At 34.8% G+C, this 17,871-nt stretch overlaps 1 protein-coding gene across 2 annotated transcripts in view; it reads left to right on the forward strand.

The window, feature by feature from the left end:
• LOC138699511 (tenascin-R-like) overlaps positions 1-17,871 on the forward strand; it is a 121,969-nt gene that overhangs the window by 20,464 nt on the left and 83,634 nt on the right. For both annotated transcript variants that reach the window (XM_069825451.1, XM_069825452.1), the window contains exons 4-5: positions 4,888-5,004; positions 17,180-17,445. In XM_069825451.1, coding sequence (XP_069681552.1) covers positions 4,888-5,004; positions 17,180-17,445 — 383 coding nt within the window. The remainder of the gene's footprint in view (positions 1-4,887; positions 5,005-17,179; positions 17,446-17,871) is intronic.

The raw sequence follows: 17,871 nt of genomic DNA on the forward strand, positions 1-17,871 counted from the left end.
TTATTATTTATTATGTTTACATCTAGGCTATATGATTCAAAGTTAGTCTTTCTCAATGTACAGTAGTTCAGACAACTCACTAACGGAGAAAGACAACACAAAATTCCAGCAGAATTGAGTCGCTGATTTACTGTAAACAATTAACAAGGGAAACCTACGCATGGTGCCCTGCGCCGAGCTTTGAGGAAATAACTACCGGGAAAACACTGCCTGTCAAAAGGTAACCTCGTGACCCGATAAGAATGCTGGTAATTTATGTATGAATCGCTCTGTATTATTAATCGTCATCATGTATGTAGGGCAAACTGTGAGTTCTTACAATGTCTGAGGCCATATTGCTCCAAGTTACGCCCTAATATTCAGACATAGTATACAGTAATGTTCGCTTACCAATGTTTTAGCCATTGGGGAGGTGTAATATCTATACAAGTTGCAGCCAGTGAAACATATCGATACCCGAAGTTACAAGAAACCAAGAGCTGTTACAAGACTTTATTTAAAGAAGAGGCTATTCAGTATTCTTTTCTTCGCATGTCAGTTGAAACTAAGTTTTGATCTGGGATTAACTGAAGTGTAAATTAATTATTCCTTCGAATCAAGTTACGTTTAAATTAATCGATTCTACATAGGTCTGTTCTTTTGTTCTGGGGCACACTTTTTTTACTTTAAATATTTTGCTATTTTTACAGCAACTACTTTCTTCAACGTTGAGCAAATTATTCATACACATTCTGAATGATTTTAGCCGACTGTGTATGTATGGATTTACTGCGTTCATTTGGTAACACACAATGTTCATTTTCATCATCACTATCAATATTTCGAGACAGACTTCGAAGGATGTCACATGATAACTAATTTACACTTCAATTAATCCTAGAACAAAACTTAGTTTCAACTCACATGCGAAGAAAAAAATACTGAATTGACTCTTCTTTAAATAAATTGTTGCAATAGCGCTTGGTTTCTTGTAACTTCGGGTATCGATATGCTTCACTGGCTGTAATCTGTACAAATACTACCCCACCCCAATGGCTAAAACATCAGTGAACGAACAGTACATCAATACATACGGTCGCCAAATCGAACACTTGCCTTCTTGAAATACTTCAGAGCTAAAAGTGAATCCTAAATAATTCTGAGTGACTGATATTTATTACACAGAGTGATTCAAAAGTCCGGCGACATGGACAAACTCTGTTATTAGTGCAGATAGCGAAAAAATGGGGGGAAAGTATTCTCATTTATCAACTCCTACATCTTCACACTGATGTTATCCACCTCGAGTCTTAAGTTCTCTAATGCCTGAGTCTTCTGTGCTGTTTCCACTGCTTCACTGCTTAATTCACTTGTTGTTTCACATCCTGCTATCTCCTGTTGTATCCACTTTTCCATTTTTTGTCTTAAGAAAATTTCACTTTTGCTACCAGGCGAATGCCTCTATACTCGTCAGCGTTTTTGTCGCTTACGTCTGTTCACTACGCTTCATCGCTGCAGACTGACGTAATATAGTATTGTAGATTGACTACGTAACTAACACCTGATTACCTCCGAAATTATGTTACTCTGTATATGGTCCGCATTTATGGTGATATACCAATAAGAATTAACATAACAAAAGTAAAGCATTACATCCCAAATCTTTCTCATTTTGTTAAAAAAATTGCTGAAATTTTAGACCTGAAAAGTTACAATTTTTGGCTGAAAGCACCGCTGTATATAATATTTACAATTATGGACTCAGATTTTAAATAAATACTAGTGGCTTGTGCAGCAAATGCTGCTGCAAACTAAGTTCGTTAGACGTTCAAATAAAATTTTTTTCAGATTTATTTTCAATGAAGAATACTTGTCTTTTTGATAGTTATTTGCTTCCAAAATAATGAAACATACTCCCTCTCAATGGATTTTTTTAGGCCAAATACTTTTTCTTGAACCTATCCAACTTCAGTTTTTGAGTTTCAACGCGAAAACGCAAGTATCAATGTCAGGACGATAGCAGTAGCTATTTCAGGTCATTATGGATTGTGGGCAAAAGTTAAAAAAATGTCAGGTTTGCTAAGCTTTCGAACAATAGCATTTTCGTATAGCTGCTGCATGTAGAACTTGAAATGTAGAGCGTAAAATCATTTTATCCTACTAAGAGATCTTGCTGAAATGATCTGGAGACTACAAAATTTTCTAGGCCTCTTATTTTATCAGTAAGTAATACCTTTTTATCTTTCCTTAGGAACTGTAATTTTTGCGCTCTCTCGAGCCAATACTGAAGACAATGAGACATATCAATATCTATACCACACCGCCATTAAGTATATGAAAAAGATCCAACCCCACTGGTTTAATAAGTATAAAAATATTTGATTTTTAATAACAATATTATTATCTTACTTAAGTTTTGTAATTATATATAGCTGTCACTCAGTAAATTATAGAAATGAAGATCTAAATTAAGATATTCTCTAAATTTACTTACACAACCTCAAAACGTTTCACTTTCATGTCATCAATATAACATCAATATTATATACAATTAATGAAGAATAGACGCATCATGATATTAACTATAATAATATTTAATTTCTAATGGTAATAATGTCATCAAACCACCTCAAGTTTCGTACATTTGAATATCCAATACACAGCTGTACTCAGAAAATTATACACTACAGAATCAGTTTTTAATGACAAATTGAATTGAGCTCTAAATATGTCGGCAATCCTGCAGGTCATGGCCTTCGTGTAATAGCCTGTTGTTTATTGCAGTGTGTGTTTTGTTCTGAAATTCAATCAAGTCGGCCGTGATTCGATAAAATTAGTTCTCAAAACTGACAACAGATGGATTTTGGAAAATGGGAAAATTATGTAGGAAAATTGACATTTCACTGAAAACTACTACTTTTCCGAAAAACTTTGGATGCCAGGCATGAAAATGAGGGGTCACTCATTAAAATCCGTTCAGCCCTTTTCCCGTAATTTCCATTACCAGTTCAAATTATATATATAGATTATGATTTTGGACTCAGCTTATAGACGTACGAATTTATAATTTTTTGTTCCAATGAATAAAAATATAAATTTACAATTATGAACTCAGATTATAGACGTAAAATTTTCAACTATAAAGTAAATTTTTCCCTGAGGCCTATTGTGCTTAACACTCCTGTTCTATGAATAATATGTGTCGCCGAACGATTGCACTCTTGTACACTTAGGACAGAACGCTGCATCGGGAACTTAACCCGGGCTATGGTAATGGTATCAATAATATGGGAAGAGACGATGACGAAATGAACCCGAGGTCTATCGCTGAAAGTTACCCAGCAATTCAGATTCAATTGGTTAAGAGAAAACCTATGAAAAAACCAACCTAGTAACTTGTTTCAACCAGGATTTGAACCCAGGGCCTCTTGTTTAACAGTCCACTGTGGTAGAGTTTAAATTCAGAGTACACACGCACAAATTGACAAATCTAGAGTAATCTTTTATATGTATAAATTTAATAATCTAGACTCAGCTTACATACTGGTACGTATAAATTTACAATTATGGACTAAATTTCTAGACGTACAAACTTACAATTTTATATCTAGCATGATGATGTAAAATTTACAAAGTTAGAGTAATAATTTAAATTTATAAATGTATAATTCTGGACTCAACTTCTATAGTTAGAAATTCATAATTTTGAGCAAGACATATAAACTTAGACATTTCAATTGTTTTGGACTCTAATATTACAATAGAAATTTACAAGTTCTGGCTGATCACTTAGGTTTCAAAATTCGAAAATCTGTATTCAGTTTTTAAAGTTATGAATTTTCAGTTATCCTCTAGACTTACTCAAATTTTATAGTTCGAAATTCAGAAAATAATAAGATACAATTTTGTACCCGAATTTTAAATTTAGAAACATAATCTAATTCTAAAAGAAAGAGCAAGTGGTGTGTTGTAAAGAAAAGGTATAAACTGGACTTGAACCCTCATTCACTTATTTAAAATGCAATGGAAAAAGTCCACTATAACCTCTTGTTAGAAATATAATATTTCGGGCTCAATTATGATTAATTTATAAAAATATGAAATTCTGGACTGTGTATTTATATTTAGAAAATTTTCAATTCTGACCTTAGCATTTGCGATTCTACGTTCAATATTCAGATTCAAAAATTTACAATCCTAACTTCAACTTTTAAAATTAGGAATTCAGTATTTTGAACTCCATTTTAAATTAAATTACTTACTATTTTGGACACAGTATTTCTATTGAAAATGTTCAGTAATATCAACAATTAAGTTTCGAAATTCACAACTTTGGGACAAACTTTTAAATTTACGGATTAATAATGTTGGGTTCTACTACGAAATATACATTTAAAAATTTATTACTTCGGGATCAGCTTATATATTTAGAGCTACATCTTTGCAAACTAGTCAACAATTTTAAGTATGAAATTTTAAGCACACTACACATATAAATTTACAGAACCAAATCATGAAAATAATGGTGATGCGATACTTCAATTAACACGTTATATCTGAAGGAAACTCGTCCAATAAAGATCACAGGCATATCACGTTAACAACAATGAGAATAATAATAATAATAATAATAATAATAATAATAATAATAATAATAATAATAATAAAGTTCAACAGGTAAGTTACTTATTAGAAAATACGAAAACCCAATATGTAACTCATATTACGATATGAAACAAAATTCCAAGACCATGCAATGAAGATAAGTTATTCATAAATGTACAGAACCAACAAAGATATGATACTAATTTACTAATGTCTATATTTCATTAAACTAAAATTGTATCGTTAATGTATTAAGAAGTTCTTACAAATAAAGAAATGATAATGGTAATTTTTTCTTTCCAGAACCGAACATCGGAATCAATATTGAAAAATGTATGCCTTCAATCAATCAGGAATGCAGTTGGAAAATAAATAATTTTGCGTTAAGTTATGCCGAGAAATCTGCCTTGCTTAAAACAGGTAAGTTTGAATACTGTGTTGTACGTATTTCCGGGAAAGTTAAAATATAAAATGTTCATACTTTCAGAAATAAGGACACTGAAGTGAAAGTCACTGTTTCTTTACTCGGTTACTCGCTGTATCTGACATTCGCCTTACGGTTGGGAAAAACCTCGGAAAAATAACAAACCAAATAATCAACTCAAGCGGGGATCAAACCCGCGCCCGAGCGCAACTCCGGATCGTCAGGCAAACGCCTTAAGCGACTGAGTTACGCCGGTGGCTGTCACTGTTACAACACTTCGCTGGACATGTTGAAGTTACGTAGAGGTGCACTTGGGATCTTTAAGGACTCCTGCATTTTTACAAGAAATCTCGTAGTTATGTCTTATCAATATTAGGTATCACTTCATTGTAGTCATGAGGCCATATTACATCACAATCTGTTATAATAATAATTTGCAGCTGTTTTAATAATTATCGTAAAGCCAAACCAACAATTAAAATGTTTCCATTGGGTCTTCAAAAGCCCCAAGTGCTCATAGAACGAATTTTTAAATTTCAGATCAATTTATGACAAGAGGGAAAGCAATTTTTAAATTACAAATATCAATTAATGTACAAAATCAAAGATAAAGGGATATTTTGGACGTTGGTAACCCAGGTATGTATAGGTCATTCACTCTACATTACAGAACAACACTCTGGAGTATCAAAACACTCCACATTCCCATCGGAGAATTAAGGTTGCATAAAAAAAAACAACAACCAATGAATTTGTAAACACAGTTGATAACCAGTTGGTGATGAGTAAAGTTCGGATAAAGTAGCTGTATCAGGATAGATATCCTTGGTCCGTGCGTTTTGTTTACAAACGTTAAATAGTTGTCCGTGTCCTCCAGCTGACAGTAGATTAGTGACGACGTATATTCAGTTCCTATCGGTTGTACTGTCCATTCACTGATGTTTTAGCTAGGGGATGGGGAGCGCTCTTCCCAGCAGGTTGAGTTTTAGCTATAAAGGTTATGAACCGACTAAACAGGAAGTAGTTAGGAGGTCGAGAGGAAAGTGCGAGTTAGAGGGGTAGCCTGTGCAGTGATGACACGTTGAGTGTGGGAGATGGAGGGGAGAACGAGAACGGAGCTTTTCATTGGACCTCGCGTGAAAATGTCGTCTGCTAACGAAAATCTGGCAACGGAATCACGGAGACAGTGTAGCCAGTTCATTTGCAGTACCACGTGCATTACGAGTCGCATTTCGTACCAGCGTCATTAGCTCGTGCTTTCTTAAAAACAGTAATTTTAATTACTAATATTGTGGATAGTGTTATCGAGAACTATATACAGTAGTTATTTTAAACATATCGGTTACAAACGCTGAACATGCTTTGAATCTCGCGCCACTATGTGGCAATAGAGCTCAGAAAGAGAGCAACAGAACGTTGCTTCCGGTTTAGTCGGTTCATAACCTGGCTTTTAGTTATAGTGGAAGGGGATAGTCTGAAGCAAGTCAAGGCTCTATCCTATACAGCTGTACAGCCTATCCTGGTACAGTTACTTTATCCGAACCTTAGTGATAAGCTATTATCTTCTTCAAGAGTAGGGCTTTTGGACTCATTCTCGTGATGAGATGAACTAACAGATGGCATTTAAGATGGTTTATTGTTTAAGAAAAGACTATGTCGAATGCGTCTGTCGTCCTGCCTGGCTTTTAACAAGAGTGAGAATCTTTTAGAGCTATTGGTTCGCAAATCGTCCGCTTAGTGTCGCAACCTCCTCGCATCTCCCAGAGTCCGTGGATATCCAGAGTACCGCAATCGTTTGAGCCGGCAAATGCCGACAAATCCGCCATTGTTAGTCCAGCGCGCGCTATGCAGTATACAGTTGCATAGGGAAAGAATGTAATTTAAGTGCGAAAAAATGCAATGCTGCTGTGTTCAGAACTGTTCACAGAGAACTGAAAAAAGCGTACATTTGTTTTCTCTGTGACAAGGTGAAAGAAATAAGGAAAAAGGAAAGAAGTGACTATAAATATAAAAGGAACGATCCGCTACCTAAGCGAGCATACATTGTGAGATTAAAGAATGACTGTATTTTGATATTTATTTTTTCAAAAACTGGGCCCCAAAATATTTTTATAAAACTAATCTAGAATTTAAGTTGTTTTAGCAATGATATTTCTACATAAAACAAATGAAAATCACGTACCAATTAGGATCAGTGTCAAATTTTTACCGTTTTCTCCCTTTCAAATCAAGCATTTCTGAATTTTATCCTATTTGCTATTTGCATGACATAATATATTTGTGAAGTTCTGAATTCATTCTTGAGACAAGATTGTATTGTTTGGCTCGATTGGAAAATGCAGAAATCGTAGAAACTAGAAACCCTATTAAAGTTAGACTGATGTGAAATTTCAGTTTTCTAAATTATTCTACGTAGATCTCTGAAATTTTGTACTTTTAATTTGTAATTTTAAATTGTGTAAATTTAGGTTTTCAAAAATTGCTGCTATTATGGCCAAATTTTTTCTGCATACTTGTCAGACCTTCAGAAACAAAACTTACTATACAATTTTCCTTTTAATTTACTAAAAAATAATTTTAAATATTTAATGCACTAAAAGTATAAAAACGGAAAAAAAAATTCAATTCGAGCGTAAAAAAAATAGTATTAAAATACCTTTTATTGATATTCTGACTGATATGCATATATATTATCAGGCAGTACATCTCACTTGACGATATGTGTCAGAGGAAGAACTGTTTGTATGCATATGAAGTCTAATTAGTAGAATATGTAGCTAATCGGCGAAGTATGCATTGGAGGGAGAAAAGAACTGGCCACCATACCCCATTATCTCCTGGCCTAGTTGTCTCATGAATGATGCCTTATTGGTGGTACTTATGAGATTCAAACATGTCTTCGGACATTTGGCTAAGCAACAGCAACAATGAATGTTAGGTATAATCCTGATAGTAAGTTTTGTTAAGAACATATTCAAAAACTCCTCTAATGATTATTGTAATACAGTAAACTCTATGTAAACTGTAAGAATTGTTTATGTATTTTTGCGATATGACTTCCTAAGCTAAAACGACATCAAATAAATAAATTTAAAAAAACTCTACAAAAAATTATGCACGTAGTACAAAATCCGTAGAAAGAGTAGAATTTTTAGCAATGCAAAATTTACAGTAAATTAAAGTGGAGACAATTCACTTCAAAGTTTTGGATGATAATAATGAACCAAGTCTCTGTCTTTTTTATTTTCTAGGCATTTTGAAACATATAGACCTAGCATATTATATACAGAACTTACCCTTATATACACTACCACGCTGTGCACACCTAACCTACACTAGTAAATAAAGGTGACTAAAAAAACTATGTAAACTTATGAAAACACTATAATAGATAAATATTATTTACAAATCACTATAGACTGTAGACACTATTATAACACTAACAATAAAACTGTTAGAAACTTGCAAATATTTCTTGTATCACAAACAAAAACCAAGCATGGAAAACACGTTGCTATGGCTACTAGCAACAAGTGGAATTTTCCTTTAGACAAGAGTTGTGCTCTCCTTTGCAACTGAATATCTTTTAAAGGAAAGCAGCCTTTGAAGTAGGCCTAACACCTGTTGGATTCTATGAAGAAATATTTCGAGAAGTCGAGAAGCTAGACTGGCTCAATCGGAAATCTAATATAATAAATAATGTATGAAATAGAGCGTAATTTCCAAAATGGTCACAGAATTCAGAGTGGAGGTCGTGGACGGAGTATTTAAATTAACAGTCAGAGCCCGCAGCCTTTTAAAAACGTGACCCTAAATAGCTGATAGACCGGTCGTATGGTCATGAAAATTGGCAGAGGGCATCTTTAGACCAAAAATGAATTGTTAAAGGTAAAAACAAAGAAACGATTTTTTGACCAAAAATGATAAAACCTCACGTCAGTGTATCCTTGGGGACATTATACTGAAATTACTAATTTCCATATTTTTAAAGTTAAATTCACAAAATGTTTATCAGTAGTATATCTGGTTGATAATAACACATGTACAAACTTTCGTCTCTCTCTATGATAAGTGGTTTGCACTTTATTAATAACTTAATTATATAGTGTATTGCTTTATACAAAAAGTCCCTTGCGTCACAATTTACATTATTTTTAATTGATATTCACTTATATGATTCTTTATATACATTGGAACAAACATTACTATTGGAATTTTTTGTACAGCGAATGGGTAAATTATTAGGAAATTTTATGGCTATTAATTTTTTATTTTTTTATAATAAAAAATTCTAGTAATTTACTGATTAATTTTACAGCCAAATCTTATAGTAAGCTTTGATTCCATGTATGTAAGGATCCATATAAGTGAAAATCACTTAAGAATAATGTCAATTGTAGTGCAAGCGACTTTTTATATAAAGCGGTTCAATATTTTAATAAAATGCAAACCACGTATCGTAGGCGGATGCAATTTTGTACACTTGTCACTATTAAGCAAATATATCAGTGATAAAAGTTTGATGAATCTAGCTTCGTAAGTATGGTAGTTATGGATTTCACTGTTGTGAACTCTTAATACTAATAAACTTCGCGAAGTTTCAGTATAGTGTCCCCTTATACGAGTATGTGGAAGCCGGAGAGTTCGCACGAGGAATGTAGTTGCAAATGTTTAGATTTATTGTTATTTTATTTGAAACATTGTTGTTTTAATTTGTTACTTATAATTTATTAAGTTCTTGTTGCTGTAATACCTACAACTGTGACGTTTATGAAGGAGTGTATTGAACACTTAAATGTATATTTATGCTATTATAATTAGCAAATGAAGTTTTTTTTTTTACATTAGTATGTTGACTGACAATAATGTTCTATAATGTGAGAAGATCCTTTAGACGTTTTTGCCCTTCAAATTAAAAATATCTGAGTTTTACTTCAAATATCCCTATCCCTAGCGTGTTGAAAAGGACTAACAATGGCGGCCGACTCGGTGATTGCGCTACTCTGTATATCCACGGACTCTGGCATCTCCGGCATCTCTTTGCGTGAACTCAAGGCACCACTGCACTTCTCTCTATTAAACTACGGTACGACACACTAAATTAATTAATTCGGTATTCATCCTTCTTACAGAATGCACTGAAAGTGTTGTCCATTTGGTGCACTGCACATTTCTACATCTTCTTAAGAAACTATTATTTACACACATCAGTTCCTTTCACTAAAGCTCTTATCTCACCAAGCTCTTCTTCTTTCGGCATACGATATTTTCGTTCCTTTTACGAGCACTCCCAGAATCTTCTTTCGTGAAAAGTATTCACTAAATCTACTTCTGATATTGTTTTTCGTGATGGGATTGGGATGTTAGGGAATATATTTATAGGTACATATATTTGTTTCTTGTTCTACCGCTTGGCTTATTACTAAGGCTCGGAAGTTGAAGACCTATAAATTGACTAAAAAGACCTTTGAAAAGACCTTCGGATATCCTAAAAGGACCTAAAGACTGGAAAAAGTACGTAGAAAGGTGATCTAAATTAATTAATAATTTCAGTTTCAATTACATATTTAATTAATATAATGTTTCAAAAATAAAAATTCTGGTGGTATACAACTTACAGTGCAAAAAAAAAAAAAAAAATTATACGAACGAAATGCTTCTTCTTTCAGACATACTGTACCTATATTTTTTTAGATTAACATAATTTGAAAAAAAGAATTCCGTGTTTGTTAAAATAAGTATTTGGATAATTTAGAATGAACTATTTTTGCACCTAGAATGAAATTGAAATTAGTATAGCTAGAATCATATTTGGCTTAACCACACTAGGGTTACGGAAATTGGACTTCGGAAACCTTATCTCAGTTAACATTGCAGTATATCACAATAGTTATCTCCAGGTTCTTAGGTGTAAAAAATCGTCGGTTTTCTGACAAGTTGCGAAACATCGAGAAACTTCTCTCCACATCAACGGATGTCATTGGTGTATACTTGAAGCAAGTGAGATCTCGTGGTGGATTCTTGAATTGTAAAAATGACAACAAAAATGTAGTCAAAAGAAGCTGAAGTTGCAAAAAAGGACATTAAGACCTAAAAAAGGGCTAAAAAGGATCAATAAGCCAAAAAAAACTCCAAAAAAAAGGTAAAAAGGACAATAAAACCCACTATTTTCTGGCCTATAATGACCGAAAATGAACATATATAACATAGCCTCGTTTTCGGACACTCGGAAAAAAAGTATTTTTCCTCAACTTCCGCGCCCTACTTATTACTCTTTTCATACGTCTTCAAAAATGTAGTATCTAACCATTGCACAACAAATCACACTACTGCACTGCCTCATGAAGTGCAGCTACGGCGTGAATGCCGGTGACGTCGTGAGTTCACGGAGAGGTGCCGGAGGTTGCGAGTGGGTCGCAATGGCAAGCGGCCGACTTGCGAACCGATATTGTAAACGATTCTGACTGTATTTCCTTGAGAATATTTGCAAACCCCGTCTGGAGAAAAGTCAAGTCTTCATAGACAAATGGTCATTTCAATTTAATTTAGTTTCGTAGCAATTAGAGTTACTTCATCATCAATATATATACACACACATACACATAAATTGTGTTCTGTCAAATGGTAGGCCTTTCACTGCAAACCTAACATTTTCCAGTATTTCCTGATTTTATGCCTTTCTCTCAGTTAGTTAGTTAGTGAGGTTTAAAAAGGGCGCGTAGCTATTTGCAACTTAATCGAAGATTCTTCAAAAATAAAAAACACAAACAATACAACAAGCTGAATGCTAACACGAACTAAAAACACGTTGTCATATTAAAAACGAAGTACACAAATGCAGTATTAACAAGGTGATTCGTAAAAAAATTATAAAAATGAGCAGTTCTCAAACCCTACGTAGTGTTTAAGAAGAGACGATAAAATAATAAAACAAACACTACCAAGATAAATTATACGGCGTATTTCAAAATAATAAATTATTTATAAAATATTCGGATGTAGAAGGTCCGAAATTTCAAGTATGTAAAAACAAATATAAAACTTTCGGATGTAAAGGGTCCGGAGGATAAGTAAAACGGACCTTTCTCTTAGTCTCAGCATATGATCCATACAATCTTAATGTCGTCTATCATCTATATCTTCTTCTACCCCGAACTCTTCCCCCGTTCACCATTTCTTCCAATGAATCCTTCAGTAGGCAGTTTCTTCTCAGCCAGTGACCCAACCAATTCCTTTTTCTCTTTCTGGTCAGTTTCAGCGTCATTATTTCTTCACCCACTCTTTCAAACAAGTTTTATTTCTTATTCTGTCTTTCCATTTCACACGCTCCATTCTTTTCCATGTCCACATTTCAAATGCTTTTATTCGCTTCTCTTCACTTCATCGTAATGTCCATGTTTCTGCCTCATACAATGCTACACTCCACACAAAGTACTTCCCTAGTCTCTTCCTTAGTTCTTTTTTCACAGGTCCGCAGAAGATGCTCTTTCTTCAGTTAAAAGCATCCTTTGACATTGCTATCCTCCTTTTGACTTTTTGGCAACAGCTCATGTTACTAAGCAATAGCACACCCCATGTATTTGAAGCTGTCCACTTGCTCTACTGCCTCATTTAGAATTCGCAAGTTTTCCTTCTTTGCTTTTCTTCCTATGGCCATGGTCTTCGTCTTATTTGCATATATCTTCATCCCATATTGCTCACAGCTGTCATTTAGATCCAGTAGCACATCGCTTAGTATAATCTCTTCTTCACACACACACACACACACACACACACACACACATACACACAAGGTAATTCAGAGGGAGTAGTAAATATTTTAGGGGGTAGTAGAATAGACTATTCTGAGTAAAAATGTTTATGTAAGTATGTGTCCAATTTGCAATGGGTGCGGAGAGTGTGGAGGAGATACATTTGCTGGAATCTTACGCATAGAAAAATCTTACAAATGGTATCAAGGAATGACAAATGACTACGTACTATTGACTATGTACAAAGGAATAGTACGTGTCGCTCTTCTGAGATCGTTTGAGAGCAGCAATATTCATAATGGATGTAGAAAAAGTAGTTTCAATTCTCTTGGCTATGTACGATATAATGGGTATGTTCTTCCATCATAACGGAGCCCCTGTATATTTCTGCCGTCAGGTGACCAATTATTATCTAAAGGAAGGTCTCAGACCTTTGATTTTTGTCTGTGGAGGTGGATGAAATATGAAGTGTACAAAAACAAAGTAAACACAAGGGACGATTCAGTCGCTCGCATTCTGAGTAATGTTGCCCTGATGAAAGAACGATAAGGTGACCTCAGAAGATAAACTATTGTTAACAGAACGAAAAAAATTCAGCGAACTGCTGAAATATATTGGCAACATATAAGGAACCAATAAAATATGCAATCGTTAAGGTAATTTGTTTTTCTTTTTTGCAACTTGAAGGCTTGTTATGCATAACATTCAAACAGCTATACCACCACACCTATTGAAAATTGAACACATGTCTTTATGATTTTTTTTTTACCCAGAACAGCCCACACTACTACCCTTAAAATATTTACTACTCCTCCTCAATCACTCTGTATATACAACGACGGTCCAGTTCAAAATGAAAACAACTAAAAAAATTGACTTCTCTAGTTAGACACACCATGAGAATGGTAGAAAATTGCTCTTTCTAGTTCAATACAGCAACAACTCGTAAAGTTGCGTATACGCAGTAGGGCTGGGGACGGAGCAGTTCGGTTCGGAGCAGTTACTGTGACGTCATTACTCGGTTGATCCGAGTACAGTACCGAGTATAAATTTGTGGCGGAAGATTTAAAATTTAGATAGACTGAGTGTTTTACAAGCGTTGTAGTAAAGCGCTTTCGCTTTGCCAATTGACGAGAAAAAAAGTGCTTCTCTTCATTGCAAAATGGCGGTTGCAAATTTTATTTGCGTGATTACAACTACTTGCTGAGTTATTTTATATGAAAGGCTTATTTAACCTTCAGTGTTGTTATACGAGGCGCATCCAGAAAGTAAGTTTCCCGATTTTTTCCCCTTGAAAGTAAACGTAATTAGCCGTGTCAATTGCGCATGCGTAACAGATCTATGAGGTATCAATCATATGCCAGCCGGACAGGGCCCGCCTGGTGCCTGCAGCGTGGCAGCAGTGGTCCGAAATGGAAGCTCTTATTCCTTCTCCCGCCGCCGGCGAGGTTCGGTCGGTGATAAAGTGCTTTAATGCACAAAGCATTGCGCCAATTGAAATTTATCGGCAGCTCTGTCAGGTCTATGGGCCGAACATCATGAGTAAGCAAATGGTGCGTCGCTGGTGTAGGCAGTTTTCGTCAAAGTGTCCATGATGAAGAGCGCAGTGGACGACCGTCCCTCATAAATGATGATCGTGTTGAGCTGGTGCGGCAGTGCATCATGGAGAACCGTCGCTTCACGATTACGGAGCTGAGCAGCCATTTTCCGCAGATATCGCGATCCTTGTTGCATGAGATTGTCACTAAGCACCTGCTGTTCAAAAAAAGTGTGCCAGGTGGATGCCGAAAAACCTGACACCCGAACACAAAATGCAACGTTTAGGAACAGCACTGACATTTCTGCAACGGTATTAGGATGACGGCGACGAGTTCCTCGACAGGATCATCACGGGGGATGAAACTTGGATTTCGCACTTCACCCCAGAAACCAAGCGGCAGTCAATGCATTGGCGGCATAGTGGATCTCCGGTCAGGACGAAATTCAAACAGACGCTGTCGGTACGGAAAGTGATGTGCACGATGTTCTGGGTCAGGAAGGGCATTCTGCTCATTGACTTCCTTCCAAGAGGTGAAACAGTGAACGCTGACCGTTACTGTGAAACACTGCGAAAATTGCGACGTGCCATTCAAAACAAGGGACGTGGAATGCTTACTGCAGGTGTTGTGAGTAAATACAATAGTACCTACGTTGTTGTCTGGTAGAACTAAGTGAAACACGTGAACTATGTTCGAACGTTTGAACTGACCGGTAACGGCTACGGTTAACCGAGTAACTTCGGTGCTCCGCTGCCAAGCACATAAACCGATAGAACCGAGTAACTCAACAGTTCTACTCGCTCCGTTCCCAGCTCTAATACGCAGTACAAAAGGACTAAGGCTGGTATTCATAGTCGACACTTTCGATTAAAGTGTCCTTTAGAAGACGCAAAGTATCACTTTTCCGTTGCATAGTCGACACTTTGGTGCAAAGGAACACTTTGGATGAAAGTGTACTTCCGACCATACTTTGAGCCGAAAGTGTCACTTTGTAGAAAAATGGCGGACGTCTTGGAGCTTGTCGAATTATTTATTAGAACGTGCAGAAGAGGAGGCACAATTAGTGGACAATGTACGAAAGCGCCTAAAGACAATCAAGTGGAATTTTACAATGATATAGAACTTAAAAAAACGGTTCCGATTTGATAAAGAAACTGTTATTGAGATTGCTCATATTTTCGATGACCGGTTGACAAAAACGAATAATAGAGGTTTATCAGTGCCTCCAATAATACAGATATTGATTGCATTAAAATTCTATGCTACAGATATGTACCATACATTAATAAGTATAATATTATAGTTCAGGTATTTCTGTAGTAACATTCGTATATTTATAACCTCAATTCGATGAAGTGATATGTAGGTAGATATGCCTATATAATCTATTTTTTTTTATTACTGAAACGAATTTTTTAACTTAAATAATATTAAACTAACTTCAATCTCATGTAGGCGTAACTATCTGAAATTAGGATTGAGAGACCTCCACGTGCCTGCTTTCTAATCAGATTCCATATTTATATTGGGTTTAAAATGATTTTGATTTTTGTTGACTACCTGTATTTTGAGATAAGATTTATTTTGATGTTGATATAATCATAACTGTTTTGATAATATATATTTTCATGCCGGTAAGCAATACATCTGAGTCGGCGATGTAGGCGATGGAGGGGGAAAGGAACTGATCACCCTACCCCATTATCTCCTGGCCTAGTTGCCTCATAAGTGGTGCCTTCTTGGTGTCACTTGTGAGATTCAGACCTGTCTTCGGATAGTTGACTAAACAACAATAACAGCAAAGTGTGTTTATAGGGGTTTACTTTTAGCCTGCGTTGGACTCGTAATCAAAGACTATGACCAACTCGGGACAGTAAATAAATTTAATTAACTCTTAAGGCGATGCGCTACTGAAATTTCTAAAATCCATAACTTTTGAGCTAAGTAGAGAGTTGAAATTTTTACTGAACATGCATATCAATATCATAACCACATAGGCCCCTATTGTGAATATCAATCTTTTCTCTTAAGGACTTAAAAAATTAAACTTAAAAAAATTAAACTTATTTTGCTTTTTGTTTTTTATTCTCTTAGTAAAAATCCTACTTTAAGGTAACATTGCATATTGTACAATGGAACATTAGTAATGCCCTACTCCAATTTGTTCATTTGTAAAAAAGAAAATAATTTCTCCAATGTTCTAACATTAATAAAACAAATAATACTGCTTTATTTACAGTTCTCTAGCAATAAAACTACACTGAATACAGTCACAACAGAGATATTAATGGATAAGTATGTCAAGCTTCATCGCTCTAGCTTTAACCACTGAGAAATAAATTGAATACTTGTCGTTGCAAACGTAGAAAATTCCTTTTTTGAGATGATTAGATTTAAAGTTTTGGTTACATATAATTCGTACATTAACATAATTTCTACCAATTATATAAAAGTATAGGCCTACTTATAATTAAAATATTGAGATAATATTTTCATGAAACCGAACATTTTTAGCGAGAAAATGAAACTAAAAGATACACTTGTCAAAATTATACTATTTTCAGTAGCGCATCGCCTTAATGTTGTGTCTAGGAAACGATTTAATTTACGTATGTTCTTTGAACGATAGTTCAAGAAGATAAATTGTAAATGGAAATGACACTCACAACACAAAACCAGAGACGTATGTTTGAGAAAATAATAAAACGTATAATGAGGAGGTACATATCATCTCCAGGATACCGAATTACTTTTTTAGCTACATTTTATTTCATATAATTAAAACTTTCTGACTGGTTTCGTTCCATTTAACTCATTTATTTTTCAATTATTCATTACAGGGATTACGAATAGATTAATAAGTACCTTATTCTTTGTTATAGGAACGCAAGCCCTCTCAACCACAAACTTGATAAAAGATATTAAGTTTCAAAACAACATTGAATTTACTTTCCAAGCGAAGGTATATGACGAAGTTCTGAACATCTTCCTGATGGGTTCGGAGACTAATCTCAAATCTTCAGACATGTACTACATGAAAGTTGAGCACTATTACAGTTACCTTTATAAGTGTTATCCCTTAGCATCGTCTAGATATGATATTCCATATTCAGGAGGATACAGATCATGCAACCATGTTAATAGTTGGGTGAGTGAAATAGTTAAACTATTATTATTATTATTATTATTATTATTATTATTATTATTATTATTAAATTTTGTCTAATATTCTTTTGAGAAGATTAACTCCATATGTAGAAGAAATTATTGGGGATCATCAGTGTGGATTTAGGCGTAATAGATCAAGTATTGATCAGACATTTTGTATTCGACAGATAATGGAGAAAAAATGGGAGTATAAGGATACAGTGCATCAGTTATTCATAGATTTCAAAAAGGCGTATGACTCGGTTAAGAGAGAAGTTTTATATAATACTCTTATTGAATTTTGCATTTCCAAGAAACTAGTTCGATAATTAAAATGTGTCTCAGTGAAACTTACAGCAGAGTCCGTATAGGTCAGTTTCTGTCAGATGCGTCTCCAATTCAGTGTAGGATAAAGCAAGGAGATCCA

Source organism: Periplaneta americana, chromosome 5, assembly GCF_040183065.1.
Source record: "Periplaneta americana isolate PAMFEO1 chromosome 5, P.americana_PAMFEO1_priV1, whole genome shotgun sequence".
NCBI classification, from domain to species: domain Eukaryota; kingdom Metazoa; phylum Arthropoda; class Insecta; order Blattodea; family Blattidae; genus Periplaneta; species Periplaneta americana.